Genomic DNA, 15,894 nt, shown 5'->3' with positions numbered 1-15,894 from the left:
GGTCAGGGGGGGAGTCCAGGGGGTTCCATAGGGGTCCATAGGGGTCTGTAGGGGTCTTTAGGGGTCTGTAGGGGATTGGGGGGGTCCATAGGGGTCGGGGGGGGGGGGGTCCAGGGGGTTCCATAGGGGTCCGTAGGGGTCTTTAGGGGTCTGTAGGGGCTTGGGGGGGTCCATAGGGGTCGGGGGGGGGGTCCAGGGGGTTCCATAGGGGTCTTAAGGGTTCCATAGGGGTCTTCAGGGTTTTGGGGGGGTCCGTAGGGGTCGGAGGGGGGGGTCCAGGGGGTTCCATAGGGGTCTGTAGGGGTCTTTAGGGGTCTGTAGGGGCTTGGGGGGGTCCATAGGGGTCGGGGGGGTCCAGGGGGTTCCATAGGGGTCTGTAGGGGTCTTTAGGGGTCTGTAGGGGCTTGGGGGGGTCCATAGGGGTCGGGGGGGGTGTCCAGGGGGATCCATAGGGGTCTGTAGGGGCTTGGGGTGGTCCATAGGGGTCGGGGGGTGGTCCAGAGGGATCCATAGGGGTCTGTAGGGTTTTGGGAGGGTCCGTAAGGGTCGGGGGGGGTGGTCCAGGGGGTTCCATAGGGGTCTTTATGGTTCCATAGGGGTCTGCAGGGGTTTGGGGGGGGTCCGTATGGGTCCACAGGGGTCTGCAGGGGTCTGGGGTTGCCCATAGGGGTCTATAGGGATTTATAGGGGTCCACTTGGGGGGGGGGGGGGTGCCCCTCCTTGTTCCTCATCCGGAGGGGATGAGCCCCAATGGCGGCCGGGGGGGGGGGGGGATGGGATGGGATGGGATGGGGGGGGGGGGGGGGGGGGGGGAAGGACCAGGAACTTCCCCTCCCTGCCCCAACCGGGTCGGGGCACGTGAGCACCCCGATCCCGTGAGTCAGCCGGGAACGCTTCTGCCCCGACCGGCTTTTTTAGGGGTTCCCTTCCCTGCTCCGTACCCCCAAAAACCCCGCCGTGCCGTGCCGTGCGCCCTGGGTTAGGAGGGGGTGGGAATGTGTGTGTGTGTGGGGGGGGGGGATCCGGGTTGGGAGGGGGAAGGGAGGGATGGGGGGGGGGGGAGGGTTTTGGGGTGTCCCCCTCGACTGTCGGGGAACGTTGGGAGAAATCCGGTTCGTTGGGTTCCAGCCTCGCCCCGGGATGAAGCCCGACGGAAGCTACAAGCAGGTATGGCCCTGGCGGCACCCCATAGCGCCCGGCCCCCCCCCCTCCTGGCACCCCACAGCCCCAAAGTGGGGTGCCCCATAGGGCCCTTGCCATGCCCCAGAACCCCACAACCCCAAAGTGGGGTGCCCCATAGGGCCCGCCCCCCCCTCATGGGACCCTAAAACCCCAAAGTGGGGTGCCCCATATGGACCTGCCCTGTCCCAGAACCCCACAACCCCAAAGTGGGGTGCCCCATAGGGCCCTGCCTCATCCTGGCACCCCACAACCCCAAAGTGGAGTGCCCCATAGGGACCTACCCTGTCCCAGAACCCCACAACCCCAAAGTGGGGTGCCCCATAGGGCCCGCCCCCCCCCTCCTGGCACCCTAAAACCCCAAAGTGGGGTGCCCCATAGGGCCCTTGCCCTGTCCCAGCACCCCACGACCCCAAAGTGGGGTGCCCCATAGGGACCTGCCCTGTCCCAGAACCCCACAACCCTAAAATGGGGTGCCCCATAGGGCCCGCCCCCCCCTCCTGGCACCCTAAAGCCCCCAAGTGGGGTGCCCCATAGGGCCCTTGCCATGCCCCAGCACCCCACAACCCCAAAGTGGGGTGCCCCATAGGGACCTGCCCTGTCCCAGAACCCCACAACGCTGAAGTGGGGTGCCCCATAGGGACCTGCCCTGTCCCAGAACCCCACAACCCCAAAGTGGGGTGCCCCATAGGGACCTGCCATGTCCCAGAACCCCCGAACTCCAAAGTGGGGTGCCCCATAGGGCCCTTGCCCTGTCCCAGCACCCCACAACCCCAAAGTGGGGTGCCCCATAGGGCCCTTGCCCTGTCCCAGAACCCCACAACCCTAAAACGGGGTGCCCCATAGGGCCCGGCCCCCCCTCCTGGCACCCTAAAACCCCAAAGTGGGGTGCCCCATAGGGCCCTCACCGTGCCCCAGCACCCCACGACCCCGAAGTGGGGCGCCCCGTAGCTCTCTGCCCTGTTCTGGCACCCTAAAATCCCAAATTGGGGTGCTCAATGCCCCCCCCTTTTCACCCAGACCTGGCACCCTGTGGGTACCCCTGGCGATATTGGGGGGGGGGGGGGGGGGACACGCCGGGGGGGGGAACACGCATGCATTTCCCTGGGCACCCTGGCCATTTTGGGGGTGGCTTTTACCCCAAAAGCAGCCCCCCCCCCCCGGTTCGGGGGTGTGGGGTGTGGGGGGGTGTGTGTGTGTGTCCGTGTGTGTCCCCCACCCCAATTCTCTGCCCCCCCCCTTATCACAGCTGGACCCACTGGAGGACCCCGAGGTGCAGCCCACCCGCTTCCCACCCAAGGTAACCCCCCCCTCACCCCCCCCTCCCCCCCGACTCCGATCCGGCCCCCCCCCCCGCCTCCGGTTGGATCCGGTGCCGTCCCTCGCCGGATCCCGCCATCCTTTGGTGTGACTTTAAACCCCCCCCTTAATTAATTTTATCGCTTGATTGCAGGGCGCCGACTCCTCTTCTCTCTCCCGGTTCTCCCGCGGGGTCTTACTCTCCGCCGTCCCCCTCGCCTTCTTCATCTTCATCTTCCTCTTCTTCTTCCATCTCCGGCCGAGCTCCGTCTTCGGCATCCCTGCCGGCGGCGATGCCGGATCCTGCGGTGACACGTGCCGGTACGGAGAGGGGTTTGGAGGGGGGGGGTGTGACCATTAATCTCCCGGAGCCTCGATATTCCCGAGACCCTCGATATTCCCGGTGTCACAACCTCAGGTGACGCCCCCTTTTCCCGCCCTAGGATCGTCCTGGTGGAGAGCATCCCGGAGGGAATGACCTTCGGCGAGGGTTCCCCGCTCAACCCCTCCACCTTCTCCACCTGGATGAACCTCCTGGGGACCGTCACCCGCAGCCTGGACATCGCCTCCTTCTACTGGACCATGACCAACCGGGACACACGGACACACCAGCCCTCCGCCGCCCAGGTCCGTGCTGCGAACCCCACAACCCCAAAGTGGGGTGCCCCATAGGGACCTGCCTCATCCTGGCACCCCACAACCCCGAAGTGGGGTGCCCCATAGGCCCCTGCCCTGTCCCAGCACCCCACAACCCCAAAGTGGGGTGCCCCATAGGGCCATTGCCGTGTCTCAGCACCCCACAACCCCAAAGTGGGGTGCCCCATAGGGCCCTGCCTCATCCTGGCACCCCACAACCCCAAAGTGGGGTGCCCCATAGGGCCATTGCCCTGTCCCAGAACCCCACAACCCCAAAGTGGGGTGCCCCATAGGGCCATTGCCGTGCCCGAGAAGCCCACAACCCCAAAGTGGGGTGCCCCATCGGGACCTGCCCTGTCCCAGCACCCCACAACCCCAAAGTGGGGTGCCCCATAGGGACCTGCCTCATCCTGGCACCCCACAACCCTGAAGTGGGGTGTCCCATCGGGACCTGCCCTGTCTCAGCACCCCACAACCCCAAAGTGGGGTGCCCCATAGGGACCTGCCTCATCCTGGCACCCCACAGCCTCAAAGTGGGGTGCCCCATAGGGACCTGCCTCATCCTGGCACCCCACAGCCTCAAAGTGGGGTGCCCCATCGGGACCTGCCCTGTCTCAGCACCCCACAACTCCAAAGTGGGGTGCCCCATAGGGCCCTTGCCATGTCCCAGCACCCCACAACCCCAAAGTGGGGTGCCCCATAGGGACCTGCCTCATCCTGGCACCCACAACCCCGAAGTGGGGTGCCCCATAGGGACCTGCCTCATCCTGGCACCCCACAACCCCGAAGTGGGGTGCCCCATAGGCCCCTGCCCTGTCCCAGCACCCCACAACCCCAAAGTGGGGTGCCCCATAGGCCCCTGCCCTGTCCCAGAACCCCACAACCCCAAAGTGGGGTGCCCCATAGGGCCATTGCCCTGTCCCAGAACCCCACAACCCCAAAGTGGGGTGCCCCATAGGGCCATTGCCGTGTCCGAGAAGCCCACAACCCCGAAGTGGGGTGCCCCATAGGGACCTGCCTCATCCTGGCACCCCACAACCCCAAAGTGGGGTGCCCCATAGGGCCCTTGCCCTGTCCCAGCACCCCACAACCCCAAAGTGGGGTGCCCCATAGGGCCATTGCCATGTCCCAGCACCCCACAACCCCAAAGTGGGGTGCCCCATAGGGCCATTGCCATGTCCCAGCACCCTAAAACTCCAAAGTGGGGTGCCCCATAGGGCCTTTGCCCTGTCTCAGCACCCCACAACCCCAAAGTGGGGTGCCCCATAGGGCCTTTGCCCTGTCCCAGAACCCCACAACCCTAAAGTGGGGTGCCCCATAGGGCCATTGCCGTGCCCGAGAAGCCCACAACCCCAAAGTGGGGTGCCCCATAGGGCCCTGCCTCATCCTGGCACCCCACAACCCCAAAGTGGGGTGCCCCATAGGGCCTTTGCCCTGTCCCAGAACCCCACAACCCCAAAGTGGGGTGCCCCATAGGGCCCTGCCTCATCCTGGCACCCCACAGCCTCAAAGTGGGGTGCCCCATAGGGACCTGCCTCATCCTGGCACCCCACAACCCCAAAGTGGGGTGCCCCATAGGGCCATTGCCGTGTCCCAGAAGCCTACAACCCCAAAGTGGGGTGCCCCATAGGGCCATTGCCGTGTCCCAGCACCCCACAACCCCAAAGTGGGGTGCCCCATCGGGACCTGCCCTGTCTCAGCACCCCACAACCCCAAAGTGGGGTGCCCCATAGGGCCCTTGCCATGTCCCAGCACCCCACAACCCCAAAGTGGGGTGCCCCATAGGGACCTGCCTCATCCTGGCACCCCACAACCCCAAAGTGGGGTGCCCCATAGGCCCCTGCCCTGTCCCAGAACCCCACAACCCTAAAGTGGGGTGCCCCATAGGGCCATTGCCCTGTCCCAGAATCCCACAACCCCAAAGTGGGGTGCCCCATAGGGCCTTTGCCATGTCCCAGCACCCTAAAACTCCAAAGTGGGGTGCCCCATAGGGCCTTTGCCCTATCGCAGAATCCCACAACCCCAAAGTGGGGTGCCCCATAGGGCCCTTGCCCTGTCCCAGAACCCCACAACCCCAAAGTGGGGTGCCCCATAGGGACCTGCCCTGTCCCAGAACCCCACAACCCCAAAGTGGGGTGCCCCATAGGGACCTGCCTCATCCTGGCACCCCACAACCCCAAAGTGGGGTGCCCCATAGGGCCTTTGCCCTGTCCCAGAACCCCACAACCCCAAAGTGGGGTGCCCCATAGGGCCCTGCCTCATCCTGGCACCCCACAACCCCAAAGTGGGGTGCCCCATAGGCCCCTGCCCTGTCCCAGAACCCCACAACCCCAAAGTGGGGTGCCCCATAGGGCCATTGCCGTGTCCGAGAAGCCCACAACCCCAAAGTGGGGTGCCCCATAGGGACCTGCCTCATCCTGGCACCCCACAGCCTCAAAGTGGGGTGCCCCATCGGGACCTGCCCTGTCTCAGCACCCCACAACTCCAAAGTGGGGTGCCCCATAGGGCCCTTGCCATGTCCCAGCACCCCACAACCCCAAAGTGGGGTGCCCCATAGGGACCTGCCTCATCCTGGCACCCCACAACCCCGAAGTGGGGTGCCCCATAGGGACCTGCCTCATCCTGGCACCCCACAACCCCAAAGTGGGGTGCCCCATCGGGACCTGCCCTGTCCCAGCACCCCACAACCCCAAAGTGGGGTGCCCCATAGGGCCATTGCCATGTCCCAGAACCCCACAACCCCAAAGTGGGGTGCCCCATAGGGCCTTTGCCCTGTCCCAGAACCCCACAACCCTAAAGTGGGGTGCCCCATAGGGCCATTGCCGTGCCCGAGAAGCCCACAACCCCAAAGTGGGGTGCCCCATAGGGACCTGCCTCATCCTGGAACCCCACAGCCTCAAAGTGGGGTGCCCCATAGGGACCTGCCTCATCCTGGCACCCCACAACCCCAAAGTGGGATGCCCCATAGGGACCTGCCCTGTCTCAGCACCCCACAACTCCAAAGTGGGGTGCCCCATAGGGCCATTGCCGTGCCCGAGAAGCCCACAACCCCAAAGTGGGGTGCCCCATAGGGACCTGCCTCATCCTGGCACCCCACAACCCCGAAGTGGGGTGCCCCATAGGGCCTTTGCCATGTCCCAGCACCCTAAAACTCCAAAGTGGGGTGCCCCATAGGGCCTTTGCCCTATCGCAGAATCCCACAACCCCAAAGTGGGGTGCCCCATAGGGCCTTTGCCCTGTCCCAGCACCCCACAGCCTCAAAGTGGGGTGCCCCATAGGGACCTGCCCTGTCTCAGCACCCCACAACTCCAAAGTGGGGTGCCCCATAGGGCCATTGCCGTGCCCGAGAAGCCCACAACCCCAAAGTGGGGTGCCCCATAGGGACCTGCCCTGTCTCAGCACCCCACAACCCCAAAGTGGGGTGCCCCATAGGGCCTTTGCCCTATCGCAGAACCCCACAACCCTGAAGTGGGGTGCCCCATAGGGACCTGCCTCATCCTGGCACCCCACAGCCTCAAAGTGGGGTGCCCCATAGGGACCTGCCTCATCCTGGCACCCCACAACCCCAAAGTGGGGTGCCCCATAGGCCCCTGCCCTGTCCCAGCACCCCACAACCCCAAAGTGGGGTGCCCCATAGGGACCTGCCCTGTCTCAGCACCCCACAGCCTCAAAGTGGGGTGCCCCATAGGCCCTTGCCATGTCCCAGCACCCTAAAACTCCAAAGTGGGGTGCCCCATAGGGACCTGCCCTGTCCCAGAACCCCACAACCCCAAAATGGGGTGCCCCATAGGGCCTTTGCCCTGTCCCAGCACCCCACAACCCCAAAGTGGGGTGCCCCATAGGGCCATTGCCGTGTCCGAGAAGCCCACAATCCCAAAGTGGGGTGCCCCATCGGGACCTGCCTCATCCTGGCACCCCACAACCCCAAAGTGGGATGCCCCATAGGGACCTGCCCTGTCTCAGCACCCCACAACTCCAAAGTGGGGTGCCCCATAGGGCCCTGCCTCATCCTGGCACCCCACAACCCCAAAGTGGGGTGCCCCATAGGGCCATTGCCGTGCCCGAGAAGCCCACAACCCCAAAGTGGGGTGCCCCATAGGGACCTGCCCTGTCTCAGCACCCCACAGCCTCAAAGTGGGGTGCCCCATAGGGACCTGCCTCATCCTGGCACCCCACAACCCCAAAGTGGGGTGCCCCATAGGGCCATTGCCATGTCCCAGCACCCTAAAACTCCAAAGTGGGGTGCCCCATAGGGACCTGCCCTGTCCCAGCACCCCACAACCCCGAAGTGGGGTGCCCCATAGGGCCTTTGCCCTGTCCCAGCACCCCACAACCCCAAAGTGGGGTGCCCCATAGGGCCTTTGCCCTGTCTCAGCACCCCACAGCCTCAAAGTGGGGTGCCCCATAGGGACCTGCCTCATCCTGGCACCCCACAACCCCAAAGTGGGGTGCCCCATAGGGCCCTGCCTCATCCTGGCACCCCACAACCCCAAAGTGGGGTGCCCCATAGGGCCATTGCCGTGTCCCAGCACCCCACAACCCCAAAGTGGGGTGCCCCATAGGGCCTTTGCCCTATCGCAGAACCCCACAACCCTGAAGTGGGGTGCCCCATAGGGACCTGCCTCATCCTGGCACCCCACAGCCTCAAAGTGGGGTGCCCCATAGGGACCTGCCTCATCCTGGCACCCCACAACCCCAAAGTGGGGTGCCCCATAGGCCCCTGCCCTGTCCCAGCACCCCACAACCCCAAAGTGGGGTGCCCCATAGGGACCTGCCCTGTCTCAGCACCCCACAGCCTCAAAGTGGGGTGCCCCATAGGCCCTTGCCATGTCCCAGCACCCTAAAACTCCAAAGTGGGGTGCCCCATAGGGACCTGCCCTGTCCCAGAACCCCACAACCCCAAAATGGGGTGCCCCATAGGGCCTTTGCCCTGTCCCAGCACCCCACAACCCCAAAGTGGGGTGCCCCATAGGGCCATTGCCGTGTCCGAGAAGCCCACAATCCCAAAGTGGGGTGCCCCATCGGGACCTGCCTCATCCTGGCACCCCACAACCCCAAAGTGGGATGCCCCATAGGGACCTGCCCTGTCTCAGCACCCCACAACTCCAAAGTGGGGTGCCCCATAGGGCCCTGCCTCATCCTGGCACCCCACAACCCCAAAGTGGGGTGCCCCATAGGGCCATTGCCGTGCCCGAGAAGCCCACAACCCCAAAGTGGGGTGCCCCATAGGGACCTGCCCTGTCTCAGCACCCCACAGCCTCAAAGTGGGGTGCCCCATAGGGACCTGCCTCATCCTGGCACCCCACAACCCCAAAGTGGGGTGCCCCATAGGGCCATTGCCATGTCCCAGCACCCTAAAACTCCAAAGTGGGGTGCCCCATAGGGACCTGCCCTGTCCCAGCACCCCACAACCCCGAAGTGGGGTGCCCCATAGGGCCTTTGCCCTGTCCCAGCACCCCACAACCCCAAAGTGGGGTGCCCCATAGGGCCTTTGCCCTGTCTCAGCACCCCACAGCCTCAAAGTGGGGTGCCCCATAGGGACCTGCCTCATCCTGGCACCCCACAACCCCAAAGTGGGGTGCCCCATAGGGCCCTGCCTCATCCTGGCACCCCACAACCCCAAAGTGGGGTGCCCCATAGGGCCATTGCCGTGTCCCAGCACCCCACAACTCCGAAGTGGGGGGGGGGTCGTGGTTTTTTTTTTTTTTTTTCCAACCGCCTCTCCTCTTCAGGGCGAGCGAATCCTGGAGGAACTCCTCCAGCTCTCCCGGCGCGGCGTCGCCGTCCGAATCGCCGTCAGCCCCCCCTCGGCGAAATCCCCCCTCGACGATCTCCGAGCCCTGGAGCAGAGCGGTAAGGGAACGTCAAAAAAAAACACTAAAAAACCCCACGCGCCCCCAAAATCGAGGGGGTGGGGGGGTGTTTTTGGGGTCGATTTGGAGATGACACACGCACACGCGCATACGCATACATGACACACGCAGGGGCGGCGGTGCGTGCCGTGGATTTGCCGCGGCTCACCGGCGGGGTGCTCCACACCAAGCTTTGGCTGGTGGACGGCGCCCACCTCTACGTCGGCAGCGCCAACATGGACTGGAGGTCTCTGACCCAGGTGAGCCGGGGGACCTTTACCCCCAACCCACGGCGCCGGGGTGACCCCAAAACCGATCCCCCCCCCCCAACCTTTTCCCCATCCTCATCGTCGAGGGTTGAGGGGGGACACGGGGACGCCGGTGGCACCGGCTGGAGATGTGACGGCGCCGCTCGTTGCAGGTGAAGGAGCTCGGAGCTGCCGTCTACAACTGCAGCTGCTTGGCCAAAGATTTAGGGAAAATCTTCGAGGCTTATTGGGCTCTCGGCGTTCCCGGTGCTTCCATCCCGGTACCGTGGCCGGCAAATTATTCCACCGCCTTTAACATGGAGACGCCTTTGGAATTAAAACTCAACGACACCGATTCTTCCGTCTACTTTTCGGTATCACCTCTTCCGTCCCGTCGCGCTCCGGTCGTTTCACCCTCTGCCCGGGATCGGCCGTCATCGACGTTAACCGTATTCCGTGTCTCGGTGATTCCACGGCAGAGCTCCCCGCCGGCTCTTTGCGCTGCCGGTCGCACCCAAGATCTCGGAGCCCTCTTGGGCGTCATCGACGCCGCCGAGGATTTCGTCTACGTCGCCGTCATGAGCTACCTGCCCACCACCGAATTCTCCCGCCCGGAAAGGTACGTGCCATCCCTTTCACCGTCGCCGCCATCCCTTCGATTCCTGATATTCTTTTTTTTTTTTTTTTCCCTTCTTTAGATTTTGGCCGGCCATCGATAACCGGTTACGCAAAGCCGTCTTCGAACGGGGGGTCAAAATCCGCTTGTTGGCGGCTTGTTGGCGACACAGTCGAACCACCATGTTCCCCTTCCTCAAATCCCTCGCCGCCGTCGCCGATAACCGCACCGGCTACAGCGTGGAGGTGGTGGGTATCGAGGCGGCCGCCGCCGCCGCGGCGGCTTCGGCATCGGCGGGATGGCGATCCGGTGGGTGAGGGTTTCTCCTTTTTTTTTCTCTTTTTCTCTCTTTCTTTCTTTTTTTCTCTCTTTCTTTCTTTTTTTCTCTCTTTTTCTCCCCCCCCCTTCCCAGCGGCTCTTCATGGTGCCAACGAGCGGGACGCAAGCCCGGATCCCCTACGCCCGGGTGAACCACAACAAATACATGGTGACGGAGAAGGCGGCGTATATCGGTGAGCGTGAGGACGGTGACGGTGACGGTGACCTCGGGGGGGGGGTTTACGGCTTTTTAATGTGTCCGGTTGTGTGTCCCGTTTTCCCCCCCCTTAAATCTTACAGGGACGTCCAACTGGTCCGGTGACTATTTCACGCAGACGGCGGGATCGGCGCTGGTGGTGAACCAAACGGTGAGCCCGACCGGCGACGGCGGCGACGGTGACACCGGCACCATCCGGGACCGACTGCAGGCGGTTTTTGAACGGGATTGGAATTCCCGGTACAGCGCCGACATCGGCGACGTCGCGCGGTGGGAGACCCTCTGCGGCTCCCCTTAGAGCGTGTGTGTGTGTGTGTGTGTGTGTGTGTGTGTTGGGGGGGGGGGAAACCCGCGGCTGTGCCAAATCCCACGATCCGGGGGGGAAGGCGAGAGGGGAAAAAATCCCGGAAAAAAAAAAATGAATTTTTCTGGATTTCGCGGTGTTGGTTGGTTGGTTGGAGGGAGGGAAGGGGGGAGGGAAGGGGGGGGGGACGTGGATCCCCGATGGAAGGTACGGGGCTTTTCGCCAAATTCCGGCACCGGGAGGGAAGCCGGGGACGCCCCTCGAATCCTCGGCTGTGCCGAAACCTTTTTTTCCCGGTGAAGAGCGGGATGAAACGCCGGGCCGACGGCAAACCCTTTATTTTTTGGATGACGGTAAGAACCGGCGACCCGGTAGCATCCGGCACGATCCCGGATCCCTTCCCGTCGCATCCTTGGGCCGTCTTCTCCGCCGGAGCCGGGTTTTGCCGGCCGGCGCTACCGAAAGTGAGGAAGAGGAAGGGTTTTTTTCGGGCGAGCTCTTTGGCTGCCGGGGCGTTTGCCGGGATTGTCACGACAGCGGCGGCGGCGGCTCCTCAGCGGTGCTGCGGGTGTTGCCTGTTCCGTGCCGGTAGGAACGTGCCGGATACGGCGAGGGGTTTCCGCTGCGGCCCCCCCCCCCCAGCCCCTCCTCGCGGACGGGGACGGGACGGGGGGGGTTGGGGTTGTGCGGCGTCACCGGAGCTCTCTGCCGGGGGGGGGGGGGGGGGGGGAAGGAAGAACAGGGAGGAGGTGAGCAGCACCCATGGGTGGGGGTCCCCACCAAGGGATGGGGGACCCCGGGGCAACAGGGACCCCGAGAACCCCTGATGTGGGGCACCAGGGACCCCAAGAACCCCCAACGTGGGGCACCAGGGACCCTGGGGCACCAAGGGACCCCGAGAACCCCTGATGTGGGGCACCAGGGACCCCAAGAACCCCCAACGTGGGGCACTAGGGACCCCAAGAACCCCCGATGTGGGGCACCAGGGACCCGGAGAACCCCCAACGTGGGGCACCAGGGAGCCCAAGGCACCAGGGATCCTGAGAACCTCTGATCTGGGGCACCAGGGACCCCAAGAACCCCCAACGTGGGGCACCAGGGACCCTGGGGCACCAAGGGACCCTGAGATATGGGGCACCAAGGGACCCTGAGAACCCCTGATGTGGGGCACCAGGGACCCCAAGAACCCCCGATGTGGGGCACCAAGGGACACCGGGGCACCAAGGGACCCCGAGAACCCCTGATGTGGGGCACCAGGGACCCTGGGGCACCAAGGGACCCCGAGAACCCCTGATGTGGGGCACCAGGGACCCCAAGAACCCCCGATGTGGGGCACCAAGGGACACCGGGGCACCAAGGGACCCCGAGAACCCCTGATGTGGGGCACCAGGGACCCTGGGGCACCAAGGGACCCCGAGAACCCCTGATGTGGGGCACCAGGGACCCCAAGAACCCCCAACGTGGGGCACCAGGGACCCTGGGGCACCAAGGGACCCTGAGATATGGGGCACCAGGGACCCTGGGGCACCAAGGGACCCCGAGAACCCCTGATGTGGGGCACCAGGGACCCTGGGGCACCAAGGGACCCCGAGAACCCCTGATGTGGGGCACCAGGGACCCCAAGAACCCCCAACGTGGGGCACCAGGGACCCTGGGGCACCAAGGGACCCTGAGATATGGGGCACCAGGGACCCTGAGAACCCCTGATGTGGGGCACCAGGGACCCTGGGGCACCAAGGGACCCCGAGAACCCCTGATGTGGAGCACCAGGGACCCCAAGAACCCCCAACGTGGGGCACCAGGGACCCTGGGGCACCAGGGACCCTGAGAACTCCCAACGTGGGGCACCAGGGATCCTGAGAACCTCTGATGTGGGGCACCAGGGACCTGGAGAACCCCCAACGTGGGGCACCAGGGACCCCAAGAACCCCCAACGTGGGGCACCAGGGACCCCGAGAACCCCTGATCTGGGGCACCAGGGACCCCAAGAACCCCCAACGTGGGGCACCAGGGATCCTGAGAACCTCTGATGTGGGGCACCAGGGACCTGGAGAACCCCCGACGTGGGGCACCAGGGACCCCAAGAACCCCCAACGTGGGGCACCAGGGACCCTGAGAACCCCTGATGTGGGGCACCAGGGACCCCGAGAACCCCCGACGTGGGGCACCAGGGACCCCAAGAAGCCCTGATTTGGGGCACCAGGGACCCAGAGAACCCCCAACATGGGGCACCAGGGACCCTGAGAACCTCTGATGTGGGGCACCAAGGGACCCCGAGAACCCCTGATGTGGGGCACCAGGGACCCTGGGGCTCCAGGGACCCTGAGAATCCAAGGACTTGAAGCACCTGGGGGACCCCAGGGACCCTCAAGCACCCCCTGTCCTAGAGCACCCGACCCCCGCAGCCCCCCCCCCCCCCCCCCGTGGCCGTACCTGGGCACGGGTCGGGGTGTACGGTTTCCCAGGCGGGTTCTCCTCCACGGTGCCACCGAAGACGGCGCCACCGTCGCGGTGGCCTCGCTGCTTCCACCCGCACGGGGACCCCAGCACGATCAAGTTACCGGCGGTGGGTTCCGTCTTTGGCCGCCGGTGATGCCGGTGATGCCGGGGACCATAGCGGGTGGGGATGGGGGCTTGGCGGACGTCCTGCTGGTTCGTGTCACCGATGTCCCCAACCGGCTCGGCCAGGCTGAGCCCGTCCATCTGGCTGATGGCCTTCTGGATGCGGCGGCGCGTGCCGGCGGGGATGAAGGCACCCTCTTCCTTGCCGGGGAAAGGTTCAACCGCTCCGGCGTCTTTACGGGATGCCCTCAGGTCCTCCTGGCAGAGCTGGTAGTACCGGGTGGCCTCGAAGCTGGACTTCACCTGCTGCAAGGAGATGAAGGGGTGCTTGAGGGCGGCGCTGGGCACGATCCTCTCGTGGGAATCCCAGGTGAGCATCCTCTTGACCAACTCCACCATCCCACGCAGGTCGCAGCGCTCGGCCAGCGCCTCCTGGCTGGGGTAAGACGCCGGCCGGACGTTCACCACCGCCAACTGGTCCAGGGAGGAGAAGACGTACTTCCTCCTCTCCGTCGGCTTCGCCGTCGCCTCAGGTGGTTTGAGCTGCCAGGAACCGGTGGGATGTGGCACCCGTCGGAAGAAGGACCGCGTCTTCCGGGCGGCGCAGAGCAGCTCGCCCCGTGGTAGCCCCAAGGTGGAGCAGATGTAACGGACCTGGTCGTACTCGTTGAGGCCGGGGTAGAGCGGCCAACCCAAGTGAAGTTCCGCCACCACGCAGCCCAAAGACCAGATGTCCACCTTCTCGCAGAAAGGCAACCCCAACAAGATCTCCGGTGCCCGGTAGAAGCGGGATTGGATGTAGGGTTCCTTGACGTGGCGGACCTCGGTGAAGATGCTGGCCGAGCCGAAGTCGATGAGTTTGACGCGGAAAGGATAGCGCGCGTGGTCCACCAGCATGATGTTCTCCGGCTTGAGGTCGGCGTGGATGATGGAGAGCTCCTTCAGCTTGACCAGCGCCGCCAGCACCTGTGCCGTGATGGTACGGATGTGCCGGACGGGCAAGGGCAAGAAGTTGTTCTGCTTTTGGTAGTCGAAGAGGTTTTGCTCCAACAGCTCGAAGACCAAGTAGGTAAAGGCACCGTCGCTGAAGGACTCGAGGAAACGGATGACGTGAGACTCCTCCGTGTCCACCTCCCTCAAAGCCTGCAGCAGCCTCAGCTCGTTCTTCGCCACCTGGCCGTGGTGGCCTTCGTTCCTCAGGATCTTGATGGCCACCATCTCCCCTGTGCTCCTCCGCCAGCCCCGGGTCACCTCCCCGAAGGTCCCCTTCCCAACCGCGGCCACCACGTCGTAGCGCTCGGCACCCACCACCAGCGTCCCCATGGTGGGTCAGCTCCTCGCCGGGGGCTCGGGACCCACCGCTCGGCACCCGACAGGGGGCTTGGAGCACCTCAACTGCCTCAGCCCGGTCCCCAACGGCGCTGCCGGTTCCGGCATTGCCGCGACGACACCTTCTGTTGCTGAACTCTTCCTCGGGAGCAACCTCTCCCTTGCACGAGGTCCCGCAGCCCCGGGTGGAGGAACCCCCCCCCCCCCCCCCCAAAATCCATCTCCAACCCTCCAAAACCCAGCCCTGATCCCCTCAAAACCCAGCCTCGCTCCCAAAACCACATCTCAGGCCCCCCAAACCCATCCCCGACCCCTTGAGACCCCCCCTCCCTGGTCCTTAAAACCCATCCCAGCCCCCCCTAAACCCCCAAACCCATCCCCGACCCCTTGAGACCCCCCCTCCCTGGTCCTTAAAACCCATTTCCAGCCCCAGAAAACCCATCCCAGCCCCCCCTAAACCCCCAAAACCCATCCCCAACTCCTTGAGACCCCCCCTCCCTGTCCTTAAAACCCATTTCGCCCCCCCTAAACCCCCAAACCCATCCCCGACCCCTCGAGACCCCCTCCCTGGTCCTTAAAACCCATTTTGCCCCCCCCTAAACCCCCTAAACCATCCCCGACCCCTCGAGACCCCCCCTCCCTGGTCCTTAAAACCCATTTCCAGCCCCCCCTAAACCCCCAAACCCATCCCCGACCCCTTGAGACCCCCCCTCCCTGGTCCTTAAAACCCATTTCGCCCCCCCTAAACCCCCAAACCCATCCCTGACCCCTCGAGACCCCCTCCCTGGTCCTTAAAACCCATCCCAGCCCCCCCTAAACCCCCAAAACCAGCCCCGACCCCTTGAGACCCCCCCTCCCTGGTCCTTAAAACCCATTTCCAGCCCCAGAAAACCCATCCCAGCCCCCCCTAAACCCCCAAACCCATCCCCGACCCCTTGAGACCCCCCCTCCCTGGTCCTTAAAACCCATTTCCAGCCCCAGAAAACCCATCCCAGCCCCCCTAAACCCCCAAACCCATCCCTGACCCCTTGAGACCCCCCCTCCCTGGTCCTTAAAACCCATCCCAGCCCCCCCTAAACCCCCAAAACCAGCCCGACCCCTTGAGACCCCCCCCTCCCTGGTCCTTAAAACCCATTTCCAGCCCCAGAAAACCCATCCCAGCCCCCCCTAAACCCCCAAACCCATCCCCGACCCCTTGAGACCCCCCCTCCCTAGTCCTTAAAAACCCATCCCAGCCCCCCCTAAACCCCCAAAACCTGTCCCTGACCCCTTGAGACCCCCCCTCCCTGGTCCTTAAAACCCATTTCCATCCCCAGAAAACCCAGCCCCCCCTA

The 15,894-nt window shown here is 64.6% G+C and overlaps 2 protein-coding genes across 2 annotated transcripts; one reads left to right on the top strand and one right to left on the bottom strand.

The window, feature by feature from the left end:
* Positions 1-31: 31 nt before the first annotated feature.
* PLD3 (phospholipase D family member 3) lies at positions 32-10,797 on the top strand. Its single transcript, XM_074167378.1, has 12 exons — positions 32-43; positions 1,129-1,167; positions 2,429-2,479; positions 2,633-2,799; positions 2,922-3,105; positions 8,847-8,967; positions 9,099-9,226; positions 9,388-9,588; positions 9,694-9,833; positions 9,913-10,078; positions 10,243-10,342; positions 10,449-10,797. Exons 2-12 carry the CDS (start codon positions 1,141-1,143, stop codon positions 10,661-10,663), a joined length of 1,500 nt encoding a protein of 499 aa, XP_074023479.1. The 5' UTR covers positions 32-43; positions 1,129-1,140; the 3' UTR covers positions 10,664-10,797.
* A 400-nt stretch (positions 10,798-11,197) lies between these two features.
* Positions 11,198-14,554, bottom strand: HIPK4 (homeodomain interacting protein kinase 4). Its single transcript, XM_074167379.1, has 2 exons — positions 13,103-14,554; positions 11,198-11,314 (listed from the first exon to the last, which is right to left on the bottom strand). Exons 1-2 carry the CDS (start codon positions 14,552-14,554, stop codon positions 11,198-11,200), a joined length of 1,569 nt encoding a protein of 522 aa, XP_074023480.1.
* Positions 14,555-15,894: the final 1,340 nt, after the last annotated feature.

Source organism: Numenius arquata, unplaced genomic scaffold (assembly GCF_964106895.1).
Source record: "Numenius arquata unplaced genomic scaffold, bNumArq3.hap1.1 HAP1_SCAFFOLD_1386, whole genome shotgun sequence".
Classification (NCBI taxonomy): domain Eukaryota; kingdom Metazoa; phylum Chordata; class Aves; order Charadriiformes; family Scolopacidae; genus Numenius; species Numenius arquata.
The sequence above is the reverse complement of the archived record's forward strand: the minus strand, read 5'-3'. Positions and strand labels throughout refer to the sequence as shown.

Coding starts and splice junctions, on each gene's coding strand:
- PLD3 (XM_074167378.1), top strand. CDS start 1,141: ATGAAGCCCGACGGAAGCTACAAGCAG. Junction 8,968..9,098: donor CCGAGCCCTGGAGCAGAGCG/GTAAGGGAACGT, acceptor TGACACACGCAG/GGGCGGCGGTGCGTGCCGTG. Junction 10,079..10,242: donor CCGGCTACAGCGTGGAGGTG/GTGGGTATCGAG, acceptor CCCCCTTCCCAG/CGGCTCTTCATGGTGCCAAC.
- HIPK4 (XM_074167379.1), bottom strand. CDS start 14,554: ATGGGGACGCTGGTGGTGGGTGCCGAGCGCTACGACGTGGTGGCCGCG. Junction 11,315..13,102: donor ACACCCCGACCCGTGCCCAG/GTACGGCCACGG, acceptor GTCCGCGAGGAG/GGGCTGGGGGGGGGGGGCCG.